The sequence below is a fragment of the Protopterus annectens genome, chromosome 1.part2 (genome assembly GCF_019279795.1).
Source record: "Protopterus annectens isolate FY-2018-M chromosome 1.part2, PAN1.0, whole genome shotgun sequence".
NCBI classification, from domain to species: domain Eukaryota; kingdom Metazoa; phylum Chordata; order Ceratodontiformes; family Protopteridae; genus Protopterus; species Protopterus annectens.
In genome coordinates, this window is record NC_056727.1 from 595,124,118 (window position 1) to 595,139,110 (window position 14,993).

Sequence of the window (14,993 nt, forward strand, 5' to 3'; positions counted from 1 at the left end):
AAGTCATTCATCAAAGTAACAGATGTCAGTAAGAGGAAATTCCTCCTTTCTAGGGGACCATTCCTCATCCTCCAGATCAGACTTTTGTTTCCACCTGTTCTTCATCATATGCTGTCTCAAGGAGTGATAGAACTAGTTCCTACTTCCCATGTGGGATGTTGGTATTGCCAGAGAAAGAAAATGCATTGGAGACCAGTTCTGGATCTTTTTTTCCTAATCCTGTTTGTAATAGTGCCCGATTTCAAAATGTTGTCACTTCACAACTGCTACCTCTTGTTCCACTTTCAAGTTTCCTGGTAACACTAGACTTAAATGATGCTTATCATCACAGCCCTATTCATCCAGACTTTCAACATTCCTTAAGGTTTTCAGTCCTTTGCCTTACCTTTGGACCATCCACTACACCAAGAGTGTTTAGAAATTGTCTCGCTCCGATAGTAGCTCATAACAGGCTACAGGGTATCCATTTTTCCATATATAGACAATTTGCTTCTCTTTTTAGAATATTTTTCAATGTGTCAGGAATCTCTTTCTTAGGCGAAAGATCTCTTGCACAAACTGAGATTCTAATAGAGTATTTAAGTCTTTCTTGACTTACTCTCACAGGGTTGTGTTTCCTGGGATGTCAACTAGACACCTCATTTCAAAAAACTGTTCTTCCACAGGAAAAAGTTGATCTTTATTTAGATCTATTTCTAAGGTTTTCCACACAGAATTTAGTCACTGCAAGGGAATACCTCAGAATTTTGGATCTTATGGCATATGTGATTCTCATGATGTGCATGACAAGACTCCACATGAGAAAGATATAGAGGCATCTAAAATCTCTTCGATCCCAACATGAAAACCCCTCATCTTTTCAGATCCAAGTGCTGCTGTTTTTCAGAATGGAAATCTTTTCATGGCCACAAAAGATATCCTTAAATGCAGGTCTTCCCTTCTCCTTCCCTGCTGCAAAGCAGTCAGTCACCACACACACTTCAGACTTTGCATGTGGTGCAGTTTCAGGAAGTATAAAAGTGCAGAGAGTTTGGGACACCAAGGACAGTTGCAAGCACGTAAATGTTAAGGTCTTGCTTGCCCTGATTGTGATGATGTGAGGCATTACCAATTATGCTAGGAGAAGCAGGGCAGTGGATGTGTAACATATGCTAGCATAGCTAGCTGGAGTTTTGTAAAGAATAATCTCATTTGTATATCAAACTGTTTTGTACACGTGCTTATGCTGAAAATGTATTTGTAAAGCTGCTTGCTACAGTAATCACCACCAGTGGCCTTACGCATCACATTTGCACAGGCACCCCCACATTTACTCCCCCACAAACCTACACACACACAGTGACATATCCCCATACCTCTCAACTACCCCTGACAGAAAAGAACGTCTCTGATGTCGCTTATAATTTCCATGTCTCTGCCACAGACAAATGCAGTCAGTCAATAATGCCATTAGACAGGAGAGCGAAAGCCTGTCCTGGTACTCAGTGGGTGAAAGGTAATAAGCACAGAGGTCTGCACTAACTTAAGGAAATTAAACTTTACTCATAAAACATTCCTCTCAGCTGTATGAAGTGTACACAAAAATGCAACGTTTTACTTTTGTAAAGTGTTGTCTTTACTGGTATTTGATCCTGGGTTGTGTCTGAAAAAGGTCAATTGACCAGCCCACTTACTTGATAAACATACAGCAGTCAATCAATAAAAAAACTGTCCAGAATTTTGCAGAACATCCCTGATTTTGCTTCATATTTTTGCCCTGTCCCTCATAAAATATTTGATTCTTTGTTAAATCACTCAGGTTAATCAGTTAATGTGTTGTTACTAGGCTGACAACTACTAGACCCCCTACAAGCCTAGGGAGGTAACTAAGAATTTCTAGGGGGGTGTTCATTGGAATAAAGCTTTTCTTGTTGATTGTCTCTGTCCATAAGTGACATGGTAGGGGGGGGACTGGGTTAAATTTATGATTTCCCATCCAGTTGTCAAGGTTTTGTTTGAATTGGGTCAGGAATGAACTCTGTCAGGCAGTTCAAGCTAAGCTGACTAAAAGACACATTTGGGGGTGTTCCTGCCAGCAGAGAGAGGGAAGGTTAACCCTGAAAGGACAGTGCTATGAATAACATAAAATAAATGACCACACCGTAGAATAATAAAAAAAGGCAGGGGGGGGGCATAATTATTATATAGCTACTAATATAAGAACCAGGGACCTAAATTTTCACCAGCAGATAAATACAGCACAATGGAGAGGCATGCTTATAAGGTACCACCTCCGCACCTCCCATACCTTTGGAATAAACGTCTCATGCATGTTAAGCAGTGCAATCACTATCTTACTTTAAATGTAAACTAGTGACTAAATGGGTATCCACAAATTTACTATGGGTTTTGCTGGTATGGTGGTCCTGGAGAAAGAAGGTGCTGCCTGTAGGAGGGTACTGGCAAGGTGTGAATGGTCATAAGATTTGCTGGAACTGGAATATCTATGAATCTAAACTGTTTTATGGCTTGCTCCTATAGCTTATCAGGAAATCTCTGCTTGTACCCAGCAAGATACTGAATAGTATAAAGTGGGTGTAAGAGAACAGATGAGTGAATGATTAAATAAAGTAAAATTACTACTGCATTGTTAGTCAGTCAAGCTCTAGTGAAATGTACCTCCGTGGAAAATTCTGCCCTAAGATATATAGGAATTGTACTTTATTGCTCCATATTTCAGAAATTTAACCTGCAGTAACACAGGTACAAAGCAAAGTTTTTTGTAGGTGTAAGCTAAGCTCTGTTTTGAATGTTCTTAAGTCTTTTAGTTCTTTTGTGGAGAGGGGACGAGAATTCCATTTTTTGTAAATTGAGTGAGAATCACCAGCTCTGTTTTTGGAATCGGTTGCAGTTACGAACATTTTGTCAGTAAGCCTTAAGGTTCTATTTGCTGAATATGGGATTATAACATTTTCAGGAGCTGGGCATAGTTGTGGAGTGTTAAGTAATTTAAGTATATCCTGAAGATGGGAAAGAAATTGCATGAGTGATATCCAGCTATTTTAGGTGCTAAAGTGATGCACAGTGTTGGGTTTTGTAAGACATATTTCTAATTAATTTAGGAGTTTTATTGTAGCATTGTTGCAATTTGAGGTTTGTAGTGTTAAAAACAAAAAAAAAAAAAACAGTATCACAGGATCAAAGAAATTTAATCGAGCACTTTCACAATTAGTAAACTTCCTCAAACTAAAACATAACAGAAATACACTGCTTGAATAACATAGTGCAATAAGCCACATGATTGCTACCCAAAGTGACCGTTTAGTTACAGGACCTAAACTGGGACATTTGACGGCCACCCCGAGAAGCCAGGTCTGCAATCTTATTCTCCCAGCCCCCATGGGAGTGGAGATAGGGCCGTCATTTCATCTTGCACTGGGGCTGGCAGGTTGGGTGCCTGTCCTTCACCCATCACTGTGGGGATGCCACTCTGTGAACGGCACCACCCAGGAGGCAAGAGGCCACATGATAGGATGCTCAAAGCGATGCACATTCATCGACGGCTGGCACCATGGGGGAGAGAGACTGAGGTGTGCTGCAAAATGTGCAGTCATGGGCAGTCAGGTCACCATCCTGACTGAGTGGTCTAAACTGGGACATTTCTGTGTTCCAAAGACAATGTTTGGGATTCCAGGACAGAGACTTCCAAACCGGAACTGTCCTGGAAAAACTGGGACTGTTGGTCACCTTGTTACTACCGCCTTAACTCATTGGCTTTTCATTTTAAAATAGGTTTGATTGACAAGTGTTCATTTAAGCAAAAGAAAACATTGAATCTGCCAAAACAATTCCCTAGATAAAAGGATATTTTCCCAGTCACCACCCCTATAATCCTTTAACACCTTTTCTAAAAAATGTAAACTTTTTAAAATCATTGCAAACAATCAAGTGTTTAAACAAAGCATTTTTTCATGAATTTTAAGAGTTGTAGTGCTCATAAATTCTCTTATTTAACTTATGTTTAGTCTTCAGAATGTAAAATACTGGGCATAGGTTCATAGGTGGGTAATAGGCGATTGGCCCTAGGGCCTATATAAGCCAAGCCAAAAAGATACCCTGGCTTTCGCCACCCAAGATAATTATTTTCCTGTGCCCCTGTTGAGCAGAGCCAGAGAGGTGATCCCTGGGGTAAATTTCCTATTTCCCATCCAATCATCAAGATTTTTCTTGAAGAGTCCTAATGAGGAGCTTTGTTTGATATAGATAGGTAGTTTGTTCCAGAGTATGGGAAGTCTCTGGGACAGGAATCTATCCCTCCAGCATGTTCTATTTATTGTAGTGACAAGGTTTAGGTCCCTAGAGCATGTAGCTCAGAGGGATTGGGATTTCTTTAAGTGGATCATGTCCTATAGCTCTGGGTTTGACATAGCTTTGCATGTTAGGCAGAAATCGCCTCTGAGTAGGCGATATGCGACGGAGTAAAGCTGGAGTTATTTGAGACGGTCTGCGTAGGGCATCTGTTTGAGGCCAGTAATCCTCTTTGTGAGGTACCTCTCCGGCCTTTCCAGTTGTTGTAGATGGCTTGTGAGGTACATACCAAAAGGGGCATTGTACTCTATAATGGGTCTAATGAGTGACGAGTAGAGGGAAACAATGACCTCTTTTTTTCCTGGATGAGAAACCTTTTGTGATGCGATGTGCCATGTAGAAGGATTTCCTGACTACTGTCTTGATGTGATTATTAAAGGAGAGACTACTGTCCACCTGTGTCCCAAGGTCTCTTATCACACTTTTGGTGTTAAGTAGACTACCACCTATGTGGTAGCTCATGGATACAGAGTTTTTACCAAAGGGGATGACAGTGCACTTTTTGGCAGTGAGCTTGAGGCCATGGCTTTGACACCAGGCATCTGTCTCCATGTGGCCCTTTTGTATGATGTCCACATCATTAGGAGTTTCAATTATGGCTTGTAGTTTGCAGTCATCTGCAAACTTCATTAGCCAAAGACCTTCTGTGTTATCCTGTACTTCAGAAAAGTAGATACCAAACAGGAAAGGACCCAGGACTGAACCCTGTGGTACTCCACTTGTCACTGGTCTGAAGTCGGATTTGGAGTCTGATACTTTCACAGTGTGGGTTCTGTCAGTGAGTCAGTTGGCAACCCATCTTGTGACATAAGGATTTATACCTAGTTTAGTGAGTTTATCTATAATTCCAGAGTGGGGGATGGTGTCAACAGCCTTAGCGAGATCTAGGTAGGCTGTGTGAACCACCTTACCCTCGTCTGCGGCTTTGGTGACTGCTTCAAAGAAGTCTATCAGGTTTAGTTAACATGATCTGCCTTTTACAAACCCAAACTGGGTGGGGTCCAGAGTTTGGAGATTACCAGTGTCTTTGTGTACAAGATCCATGATGGTACGTTCCATGGCCTTGCAGACCAGGCTCATTAGGCTAATGGGGCGGTAGTTCCCAGCATCCACGGTGGCTCCCCCTTTGTGGAGTGGGATAACCGTCGCTGTGCGCCATTCGGTGGGCACAAAGCCTGAGATGAGGCTATGATTGAACATAGTGCTTAGGTGGGGTGCCAGTTCATTCTGAATTTCATCTTGAACGCAGCCTGGGATGTTGTCAGGTCCCATGGATGCTGTGTTCTTGGCTTTGGAGAGTGTGGTTTTTACCTGTGCAGCCATGATTACAGGAACTTTGCATTCTTCCAGTGTAGAGATGGGCCCTTTAGGGGTGAGAGGGGGGTAAAGTTAGCACTGAACCTATCTGCCAGGATGTTGGCAATATCAGTTGGTTCTGTATATTTAGTGCCATTGTGCTGTAACTCAGAGCAGATCTGAGTGTTGCTATTGAGATTCTTGACATAGTGATAGAATGCTTATTTGTTTTATTTATTTATTTATTTATTTCAGTTTGATTACCGGGGAAGTCCACTGGGCCAAGAAGAACCCATTTTCAGTGGAGGCCCCGGGGAGAAAAGCTCCAAAGGCAGTACAACCAATACAATGTATGACAAGAATACAAATGAAAGTCCACACAGCAAGAAAACATAGTAAGACACTGCAAATGCAAATTTACAATAGAATGTACACACAGTAAGAACATTGTAATATAGATTTGCTAACTTTTCAATATTTTCATCCATACAGTGAAGTTAGAGCCAGCTAAATCATAGCTAGAATTAGAGTGCATAAAGGTGCAGGAGTATAGGGGCTTAGTCTATAGGAACCTTGGGATTATGTAGGGTGAAAGCAAGAACATTTCCATTTTGAAGATAGGTGTAAGAAAAGTTGGGTTTTAAAGTAATCTGAGTTAGGTATGGTTCTAAGAGAACTCTAAGAGCTTTGTGGTTGTTTTTAGAGTCAGGGGTGATTTTCTTTTCGTAACTAGCTTTGGAGGATTTTATGAGGGATCTCAGCTTCTTACTGAGGCTGACTAGGGAGTTTTTCCAATCATGGGATTTTACTCTTTTTTTTTTTTTTTGGCAACAGTTTCTTTCTTCTGTTGTAGAGTTTGTTTATGGCAGGGGACCACCAGATTGGCTTCCTTTTTTTGGAGGATAGCATCTTGGTTCTGTTAGGGATAGCATGATCCATGCACTCGTGTAAGTGCTTATAAAGTGCATTTCTGTAGATTCAGCAGTCGTACCTCTATTGTCTGTCTGCATGGGTGTCGTGAAGTTTGCCACTTCTGCCTTAAGAAGCGTGAAGTTGGCTTTGGAGAAATTTTTTACGGTGGTTTTCCTAATGGGGGGTGGGGGCGGGATGTGGATGTCTAGGGGGATTAGCTTGTGGTCGGATCTGACCAACGAGGAACAAATGGCAGCATTAACAATTTCAGCTGTTTTACAAGAAACTTTACCAACACAGGGAATTACTCCTGGAAAGTAATATCTGACGTTATTGACTAATTGCATTTGTCTGTGGCAGAGACATGGAAATTATAAGAGACATCAGAGACGTTCTTTTCTGTCAGGGGTAGTTGAGAGGTATGGGGATATGTCACTGTTTGTGTGTGTAGGTTTGTGGGGGAGTAAATATGGGGGTGCTTGTGCAAATGTGATGCGTAAGGCCACTGGTGGTGATTATTGTAGCTAAGTGCTTGTTTGTGCTTGATCACCATGTGATTAAGAGATTTGTCAGTAATGAAGTCTTTCTTCATTGAGGCTAGCATGTCTATGAATTACTGGTTTGTGTCATTGCATTAAAAGACCCTTTTTCTTCAGCCTTCCTGCTTGTGGCTGACCATTTTCTGAATCCTGCTTAAAGGTGAGAAGAATGGAAATGAGATTGACTGATAAAATATTCACAATTAAATGAGTGATTAAATGTTAAACCTGAATTGAAAAATTGGAAAATGAGATAATTAAATGTAAATTAAATTCATAAAATGGAATTTCTGTTAAAAATTTATAAGTGTTTTTTTTAAATACTTTTTGTCCCTCTTGCATCATCTTGTGATACCTTGCACCAGTGCCCACGTCCATCCCTGGGTTCGCCAGCTTCTCTTAACACCTACTTCCATTACAGGCTTTGGCCAGTGTGGATCGTAATGGCATCATGGGGGGATCTGGTTGTCCTACCATCCACCAAGGAGTATTTTTTTTATGGCCAACCCCATTGCTCCTCCCCTCCTGTTGTGGTTACATGGCTTTTTCCAAGGTGTGAGCATGCAATAGGAACATGCGGCTTATCGCCCTTCATCATCCTTCTTCCTCTTTGGACCACACACCCCCATACATGATGTCTCCAGTCCTGATCAAAAAATGTCTGTGCTGTCACTTACTTTCCTATGATAGGCACACCCATCTTCCCTGCCGCTCCTTCAGTCACCTAAGTAGCAAAAGGAACGAGAGTCAGCTTGGCTGTAGTCAAGGTTTTATCCCTGTGCTAGAAGTGTTTTTTTAAAAAAATTATTTTTAAATGTTTTTGAACATGATTATTACTGCATTTGGTAGTAGTAGTAGTATATCAAGTTATTGATAATTTGGTGTTTTAATCATGTGATATAATGCTGAATATTATTTAAACTGTGAATGAATGGGAAAGAGAAAGGGTTTAGGGAGAACAAGATCACGTTGATATAAGCGCCATTGGTAGCCATGTTGTGGAAAACAGGCTAAAATTACAAATAAAGCACTTAGAATGATTTTGAGGTGTTAAAATAGGCCATGAAATAAGATAGAGTGAAAAAAACTTTTTTTTTTTTTTTTTTTTTTTTTTTTAGTTCTGGGGTAGAGTATTCCTTTAATTAATAAGAAAAGTTCTGTTGATTTTCTTTTCAGGTTTCAGGACTGTCTTGCATATTTCAGTAATCTGTAACTTGGAACATGTTTTATTTCATTTCTCAGTGCTCAGCAAGATGCTGTATTTGAGCTTGTGTCTATGGCATTTGATATTGCTCTGTGGTATACTAAATACGCATCAAGACTAGCTGGAAAAGAAGAGTAAGTAGCACAGTTCAGCTGTTTGTATCTTTTGCTGTTTTAATCATGTCAGGATTTTAATGAGCTGCTTTTGTTCTTTAGTATAACAGTTGATGAAGCTAAGGATGTGCATAGATGTTTAAAAACTGCAGCTGGGATCCTCACTCATCTGAAGGTAAAGGCATTTTTTAAAGTATGCATCATGTCCTTCTTTGTATGATCTGCTATATTCTATTGTCTATTTTTTTTGTCCCCTCAAGGTCTCCATACATGTAGTTTAACTTTCATAAGAGTGTATAATAGGGAGTGTTTCCAGACAATGTGTGCACTGTTTCATATACTGATATACAAGAGTTTGGTAATGTCAATGTGAAGAGTTACAACAGAAGGAGAATTCTGTTGAGAGAGAGAGTCAGGGAAGACAAAGATGAATGGTATTGCAAAACCAGTTTCCTTTGCCAGTTTACACGTATTTTTTACAAAATTATGTCTAGTGCTTAGGCATCCATTTTGTTTTATTCATTTGATAACCAGGCAAGCTCACTAACACAAGTAGCTCTTTTTAGGAGTGACCAGGATTCACTGGTGGTAAAGTGATTTGCTAAGATGTGTGCATTATGCAAGCAGAATTTGAAGGAATCCAGCACAGGACAGACAACAGAATGATGCTCATTATCATTTTATAACCTTAACCCCATAGAGCTGCATTGTGTACTAAATTCCCTCACCAGAGCAGCTCAGGTGAGTTGGGTAAAGCACATGAAGTCCTTTTTTCACTTTCCCTTTTAGGAGGATTGTACCTGTTTTTAATGCTGTCCACTGTGTGTCTTCTCAGGCATATACCCGAACACTGGATAAACAACTAAGCCTTTTTCTTTAGGTACACATACACCTGACAAACCCAACCTTTCTGATCTGTGCAGATCAAAATTCTTTCACCAAACTATTATACACCCAGCACAATTATCATTTTTTTTTCTAGAAGGTTACATCCCTCCGAACCCCTCATGTGGTGAGCTTCACCTTCCACACCCCGTTTTGCTTACATATATGGACTGCATGGTAACTCAATTATGGAGAAGATAAAAACACCCTGCGAGGTGCACAGAATAAATGTGTGAAGTGCGATATTGCAGGCAAGTTGCATAAAAGAAAATATGGTCAAGACTGAATAAAGTTAGAGAAATGAGTTAGGATGCCAGAATTCTTTGGATTATTAGTCAACTACATGTAGGATAACTGAAAGCCACAGATGTAGCAGGCTGAACAGAGCAAACCAGAGTCCACTTCTGATAAGATCAATCATTCAGTTATCCTGAGGGATCGTAGACATTCGCATCTTATATCAGCTTGTCCATCCTGCTGTGGGGTTGTGTTTCTTTCCTTCTAATCAGGTGCTCTCTGATGGTGACCAGACGTGTTTCCTTTTCTGGTTGCAAGATGGTTGCCAATTGTTTAGTAGCTGAGGGAAGGGATTAAGTAATTAGGCATTATGAGTTATGATGCTTTCCCTGCCCAGGTAGGCATTTCTTCTTCACCATGCATATCTAAAATCACCATTCATAGATATGTGGTACCTGTTTCCCAACTCATGCTTTTTTAAGGGGAGTAGTGCTTTCTCTCTGATGAGCTGTTAAGGACATTTTTCCTCTGGAGAGGGAGGACCCACCTGTATCTAAGGTTCTGGCTGGATTTCACCACTCCCAGCCCCCAACCTTTTGAGTGGGTAAAGGAGTGAATGGTTTAATGGGGATGGTTAGATTTTAGTGATGGAGAAAAGGGGGTTAAAAGATTTTTATATCACTTGTGACATAGGCAAACTTACAGTTATATAAAAGTAATCAAACCATATTATCATGTTCACATTTACAAACACTTAATGAGACCTTACTATGTCTAGGCAATTCTGATCCTGTATCCCAGCTCAAAAGCATAATTTCTTTAGTTCCGCTGATTTGCTCCCCCAGTGCTCCTGACAGAGTACTCTGGAGGGAATTTTTTTAAACTCTGCCATCTCATTACTGTCGCAAAACATATGTTTCCAGTTACCTCTTTCTTCCATATGACACTTCCAACATTTGCCATCTACCTGAAGAAAAAATATTATTTGCTTGGGGAATAAAAGTATCTATGCAAGCACTTCTAGATAAAAATCCTAAATCTTCTAGACTTTGTGGCATATTTGTGAGCCATACATTTGTCTTCCTATTGTTCCTTTGTGATTTGCATATCTAATGTATCTCCCCAATCTTTTCTTACCTCTTCTGATTGAGTCCTGTAGTTATTATGCAATATTGTATATGCCCTACTGTTTATTCCTTTTTTAACAACTACTGTGCTGGATTAAGTTACAAACTCAACCAGTCCAGGTCTTTCATTTAGGATTTCCCTACCATTTCTGTTTGTCTGTACTCTGATATCAGTCCCTGACAGAGAAAGCAATCACTGGCCTGCAATCCAAATGTCTTATTGGCCTCTTCCTATTCTTTTACCTTTCCTTCTGTAATTATTTGTTCTCAGTACCTTGGTCCTTTGCCAGCTTCCTCCAGTAAACTCCAGCCTCCTCTCGTCTGTTCTTTGTACACCTAATTGCAGTCATCCCTATTGGCAGAATCTGTTCTCCATTCTTGTGTTGGCTTAGTTCTTAGAGTATGTTCTGCTAGTTTATGAATATAATGTTCTGTATGACTGTCCTTATTCTCCTTAAGGATCTGAATCCAAAAATCCCATGCTTTCCTATTTCTTGAATTATTCCATGTTTCATTATTTTCCCTTTCCACTTTGAATTGTAGCTTTCTGCTTGTGTTATGTGTAAGAGCCTTAACTGTGTAGCTCTACAATATCCCTTCAAATCAGGTAATCCTAAACCTTTTTGTTCTGATGGATCAACTTATCCGATTTGCCTTCTTCCCCTCCCAAATAAAATCTTTCAATTCTTTATTAATTACAGTCCACAACATCTCCTCTGGTTGATAGAAATATACAGAACCTGTGTGTAAAACTAAAGGAACTAAAACATCTGTACTGCTTGTGTCTTGCTATCCATATCCATAGGCAAGTGCTTCCATTTTCTCAGTTTTTGTATTATCTTTTGTTTAGTCTTTTCTCACATATCCTTAGTTCCCTTAACCAAATACTTTTTTTATCCATACTCCTAAATACTTCATTTTATCATGTCTCCATAGATATGGGTATTGCTGGACCAATTCATGTGTGGGTAAATTGTTTATAACTATAGCCTTTGTTTTTATTGTCATTAATTTTATTTCCCTGAAAAAAACATAACTGTTTCAGAATATGCCACAACACTGAGATATCCTTTTCTGGTTCCATCTGGTACAAAATAATATCACCTGCAAATAAAGCCAACTTTTTTTGAACACCATAGCAATTATCTTAACACAGAGATCACCACTCCAAATAGGAACTGTCCGTTACAAACCAGGAGGCAAATAGTAGAAAAAACACGTTCAGTTCCAACGCAGAGGCAGGAGACAATGATGAAATCCAAGGTATTAAAACACGATGATTTATTAGATGAAACACAGGGATGAGCGCTTTCGCGTAACAATACGCTTCTTCAGATCACCACACAGAGAATAACAACCATATTTATACATAGTTGATTAGCTTAGATAATCCAATTAATTCAAACCCTCCAATGAACAACTAAGGGGAGGTTATTAACAAAAAGTTAACCCTCCGTGAACCAAAACACAATATTGTGACCATTTCAACCTTTCAAGTTAGATTATCTAGTACAGTTGTATGTATATGTATATATATTCAGGTAAAAATATATATATTCAATATAAAAACATGTATTCAAAAAAGAATATATATATAAAAAATATACATATAAAATGAATGCAATTAATAACTCAATAGCTATAAAAATATATAAACATAAATAGATATATTTATACATATAAGGTACAAAAACTTCATGTTAGATGAATCTAACCATGCATAACCGTCCAAAACCAAAGAAACTAGTATACAATATATTTGGTATAGACTACCTTATTAATAAATATATGTATGTATATAAATAAATAAAACATTATAGCAGGATATGGTATAAAGCCTGAAAATAGACCATAATTCATGGTATAAAAATGGTATAAAAATAGATATGTGCCAAATACGTGATGTAAATATCTTATTATCTACGAGCCTTTAATATGGAACGTAAAGAAATATACGTGTTTAGGCCTGGTGGATAATGGGCTCTTAGTCTAAATATCCACTCCAGTTCTTTTTGTTCCAAATAGCTCAAATAGTCACCTTTCCTCTGCCTAGGTGGTACAATCTGAAGTACCCTAAACTCAAAGCCATGATCATTATAGTTAGAAATATGTTTAGCCAATGCGTTCAGCATATTCTTTTTCCTTATGTCGTAGACATGGTCATAAATACGTTGTTTAAAACTCCTTTTAGTCATGCCTACGTAAAATGCTGTACATGTATGGCATTTAGCTAAATAAACTAGCCCCGAGGTGTTACAGTCTGCATAGAACCTAGGGCTAAAGGAGAAGTCTAACACTGGATGTATAAAATCTTGTTCCCTAGATACGTATCCACAATAGTTGCATCTTCTGCAAGGATATGTTCCCCTTTCTCCTGACGTGACTTCTGTCAATGAGAGATTAATCTTACTTGTATCATGATCTATGCATAGGATCCTTTTTAAGTTTTTATTGTTCCTGTATATAAAACCAGGGTTGGGGCCTACTATCTCTGATGTTCTATTATCCAATGTTAGGACTCCCCAATGTCTAGAGATAATTCTCCTAATGGTCGCACTGTCATTCGTATAGGTAGTAACAAACATGGTTCTTTCATGGGTCATTGTCATTTTAGGAGCTGATTTATTAGCAGCCGTAATACCAGAAGGCATATGATAATCAGCATCATGTGTCTCTCCCATTATTTCTATTTTAACCTGATTAATTAACTTAATATCATAGCCTCTTTCTACAAAAATTAGCTCCATCTCTTTCACTTGGAGCTTTAGGTCCATAGGGTCTCTACAGAGCCTTTTAAGCCTATGGAATTGGCTTTTTACTATCCCCTTGAAAACATGCCGAGGATGCATGCTATCAAACTGTAGGATAGTATTTTTCCAACATGCCTTCCGATAGAGGGTGGATGAAAGTCTATCACCCTTAATACTAAGGCTGATATCCAAAAAGTTAATACTATCATAGGAGGTTTCCACAGTAAATCTTAAATAGCCTGTAGTGGTTTCTAGATACTCTACAAATGTACAAAGGTCATGTTCACTACCATCCCAAATCATAAAAATATCGTCCACAAAACGTTGGTATACTAGACATTTTTTAAAAGAGGGATGAGTAAATAAGAATTCCCTCTCCCAGTAATGTACCACTAGGTTGGCGTATGTATTGGCGCAGGGGGTGCCCATGGCAACCCCTGCTACCTGCAAATACATACGCTGTTTGAAACAAAAGACATTATTATCCAACACCAGCTCTAACAACTGACATACTAGAATTTCTGTATTACGATCTATCAAAGGAAAAACCTGCATTATCATTCTAATAGCTTCAATCCCCTCATCGTTGGGAATGGAAGTGAACAAGTTCCTGACGTCCATAGTCACCAGGAGGTGTCTATCTTTATTAAATACTGCCCCTAGAGTATCTAATATATCCAAGAGCTGATAGGTGTCCTTCAAGATGGTTGGAATATTATTAACAAATGGTTTCAACGTTTTTTCAAGAAATACTGAGATATTCTCTGTGCTCCAACCATCACCTGAGACGATAGGTCTCAGCTGGAGCCCTTTGTGCATCTTGGGCAAGCCTTTTATCACAGGAAGATGTGGAAAAGGGGTAGAGAAATAATCATAAAGATCTTTGTTGATCTGACGACCCATTAGTAGGTCGTACAAGGTATCATTGATGTTACTAACTATCTTATTCAGAGCTTCCTGGTCAACGTGTTTATAGCTAGAACAATCATCAAGCATGTTACTCATATAAGTATCATAATCTTTAGTGTTCAATAGAACTATACCCCCTCCCTTGTCTGCCGGTTTAATGGTCACAGATTGATTATGTGTGAGTTCCCTAAGTGAAACGCTTTCATCTTTGGACATATTATAATATAAACATTTTCTATTGCCCTTCAAGAAGTACTCATATAGATCTCTCTCACAGAGTTTGACAAAGCTTTCCACATGACTCGGTAGCATAGGGGAGAAGGTACTTTTCTTTTTGAACACTTGATAATCAGGTATACAATTACTAGCATTCTCAGTATGTGCATCCTTAAAAAACAGTAGCTTGATGGCTATGTTCCTAGCGAACAGCCGTAAGTCAGTTAAAATTTGGGGTAAAAAGCTACCTTGAGAGGGAATGAAAGATAATCCTTTATCTAGGACCTTAACGTCATACACGCTCAGTTGGAGATCCGAAAGATTGAAAAATAAATGTTCTTCTATCTTGCTCGCCTTCTTCGCTGTTGGTAATCCTCGCCCGAGAGCTTCCGTTTCCTTCTGTCCCAACTGTTCGACCTGTCTCTGGGAAACGGAGGTTTTTTGATGGGTAGAGGTAA

The 14,993-nt window shown here is 39.1% G+C and overlaps 1 protein-coding gene across 2 annotated transcripts in view; it reads left to right on the plus strand.

The window, feature by feature from the left end:
- The window catches only part of BROX (BRO1 domain and CAAX motif containing), a 1,162,070-nt gene that overhangs the window by 465,150 nt on the left and 681,927 nt on the right, over positions 1–14,993 (plus strand). For both annotated transcript variants that reach the window (XM_044057891.1, XM_044057898.1), the window contains exons 5-6: positions 8,337–8,432; positions 8,514–8,586. In XM_044057891.1, the coding sequence (XP_043913826.1) occupies positions 8,337–8,432; positions 8,514–8,586 (169 nt within the window). The remainder of the gene's footprint in view (positions 1–8,336; positions 8,433–8,513; positions 8,587–14,993) is intronic.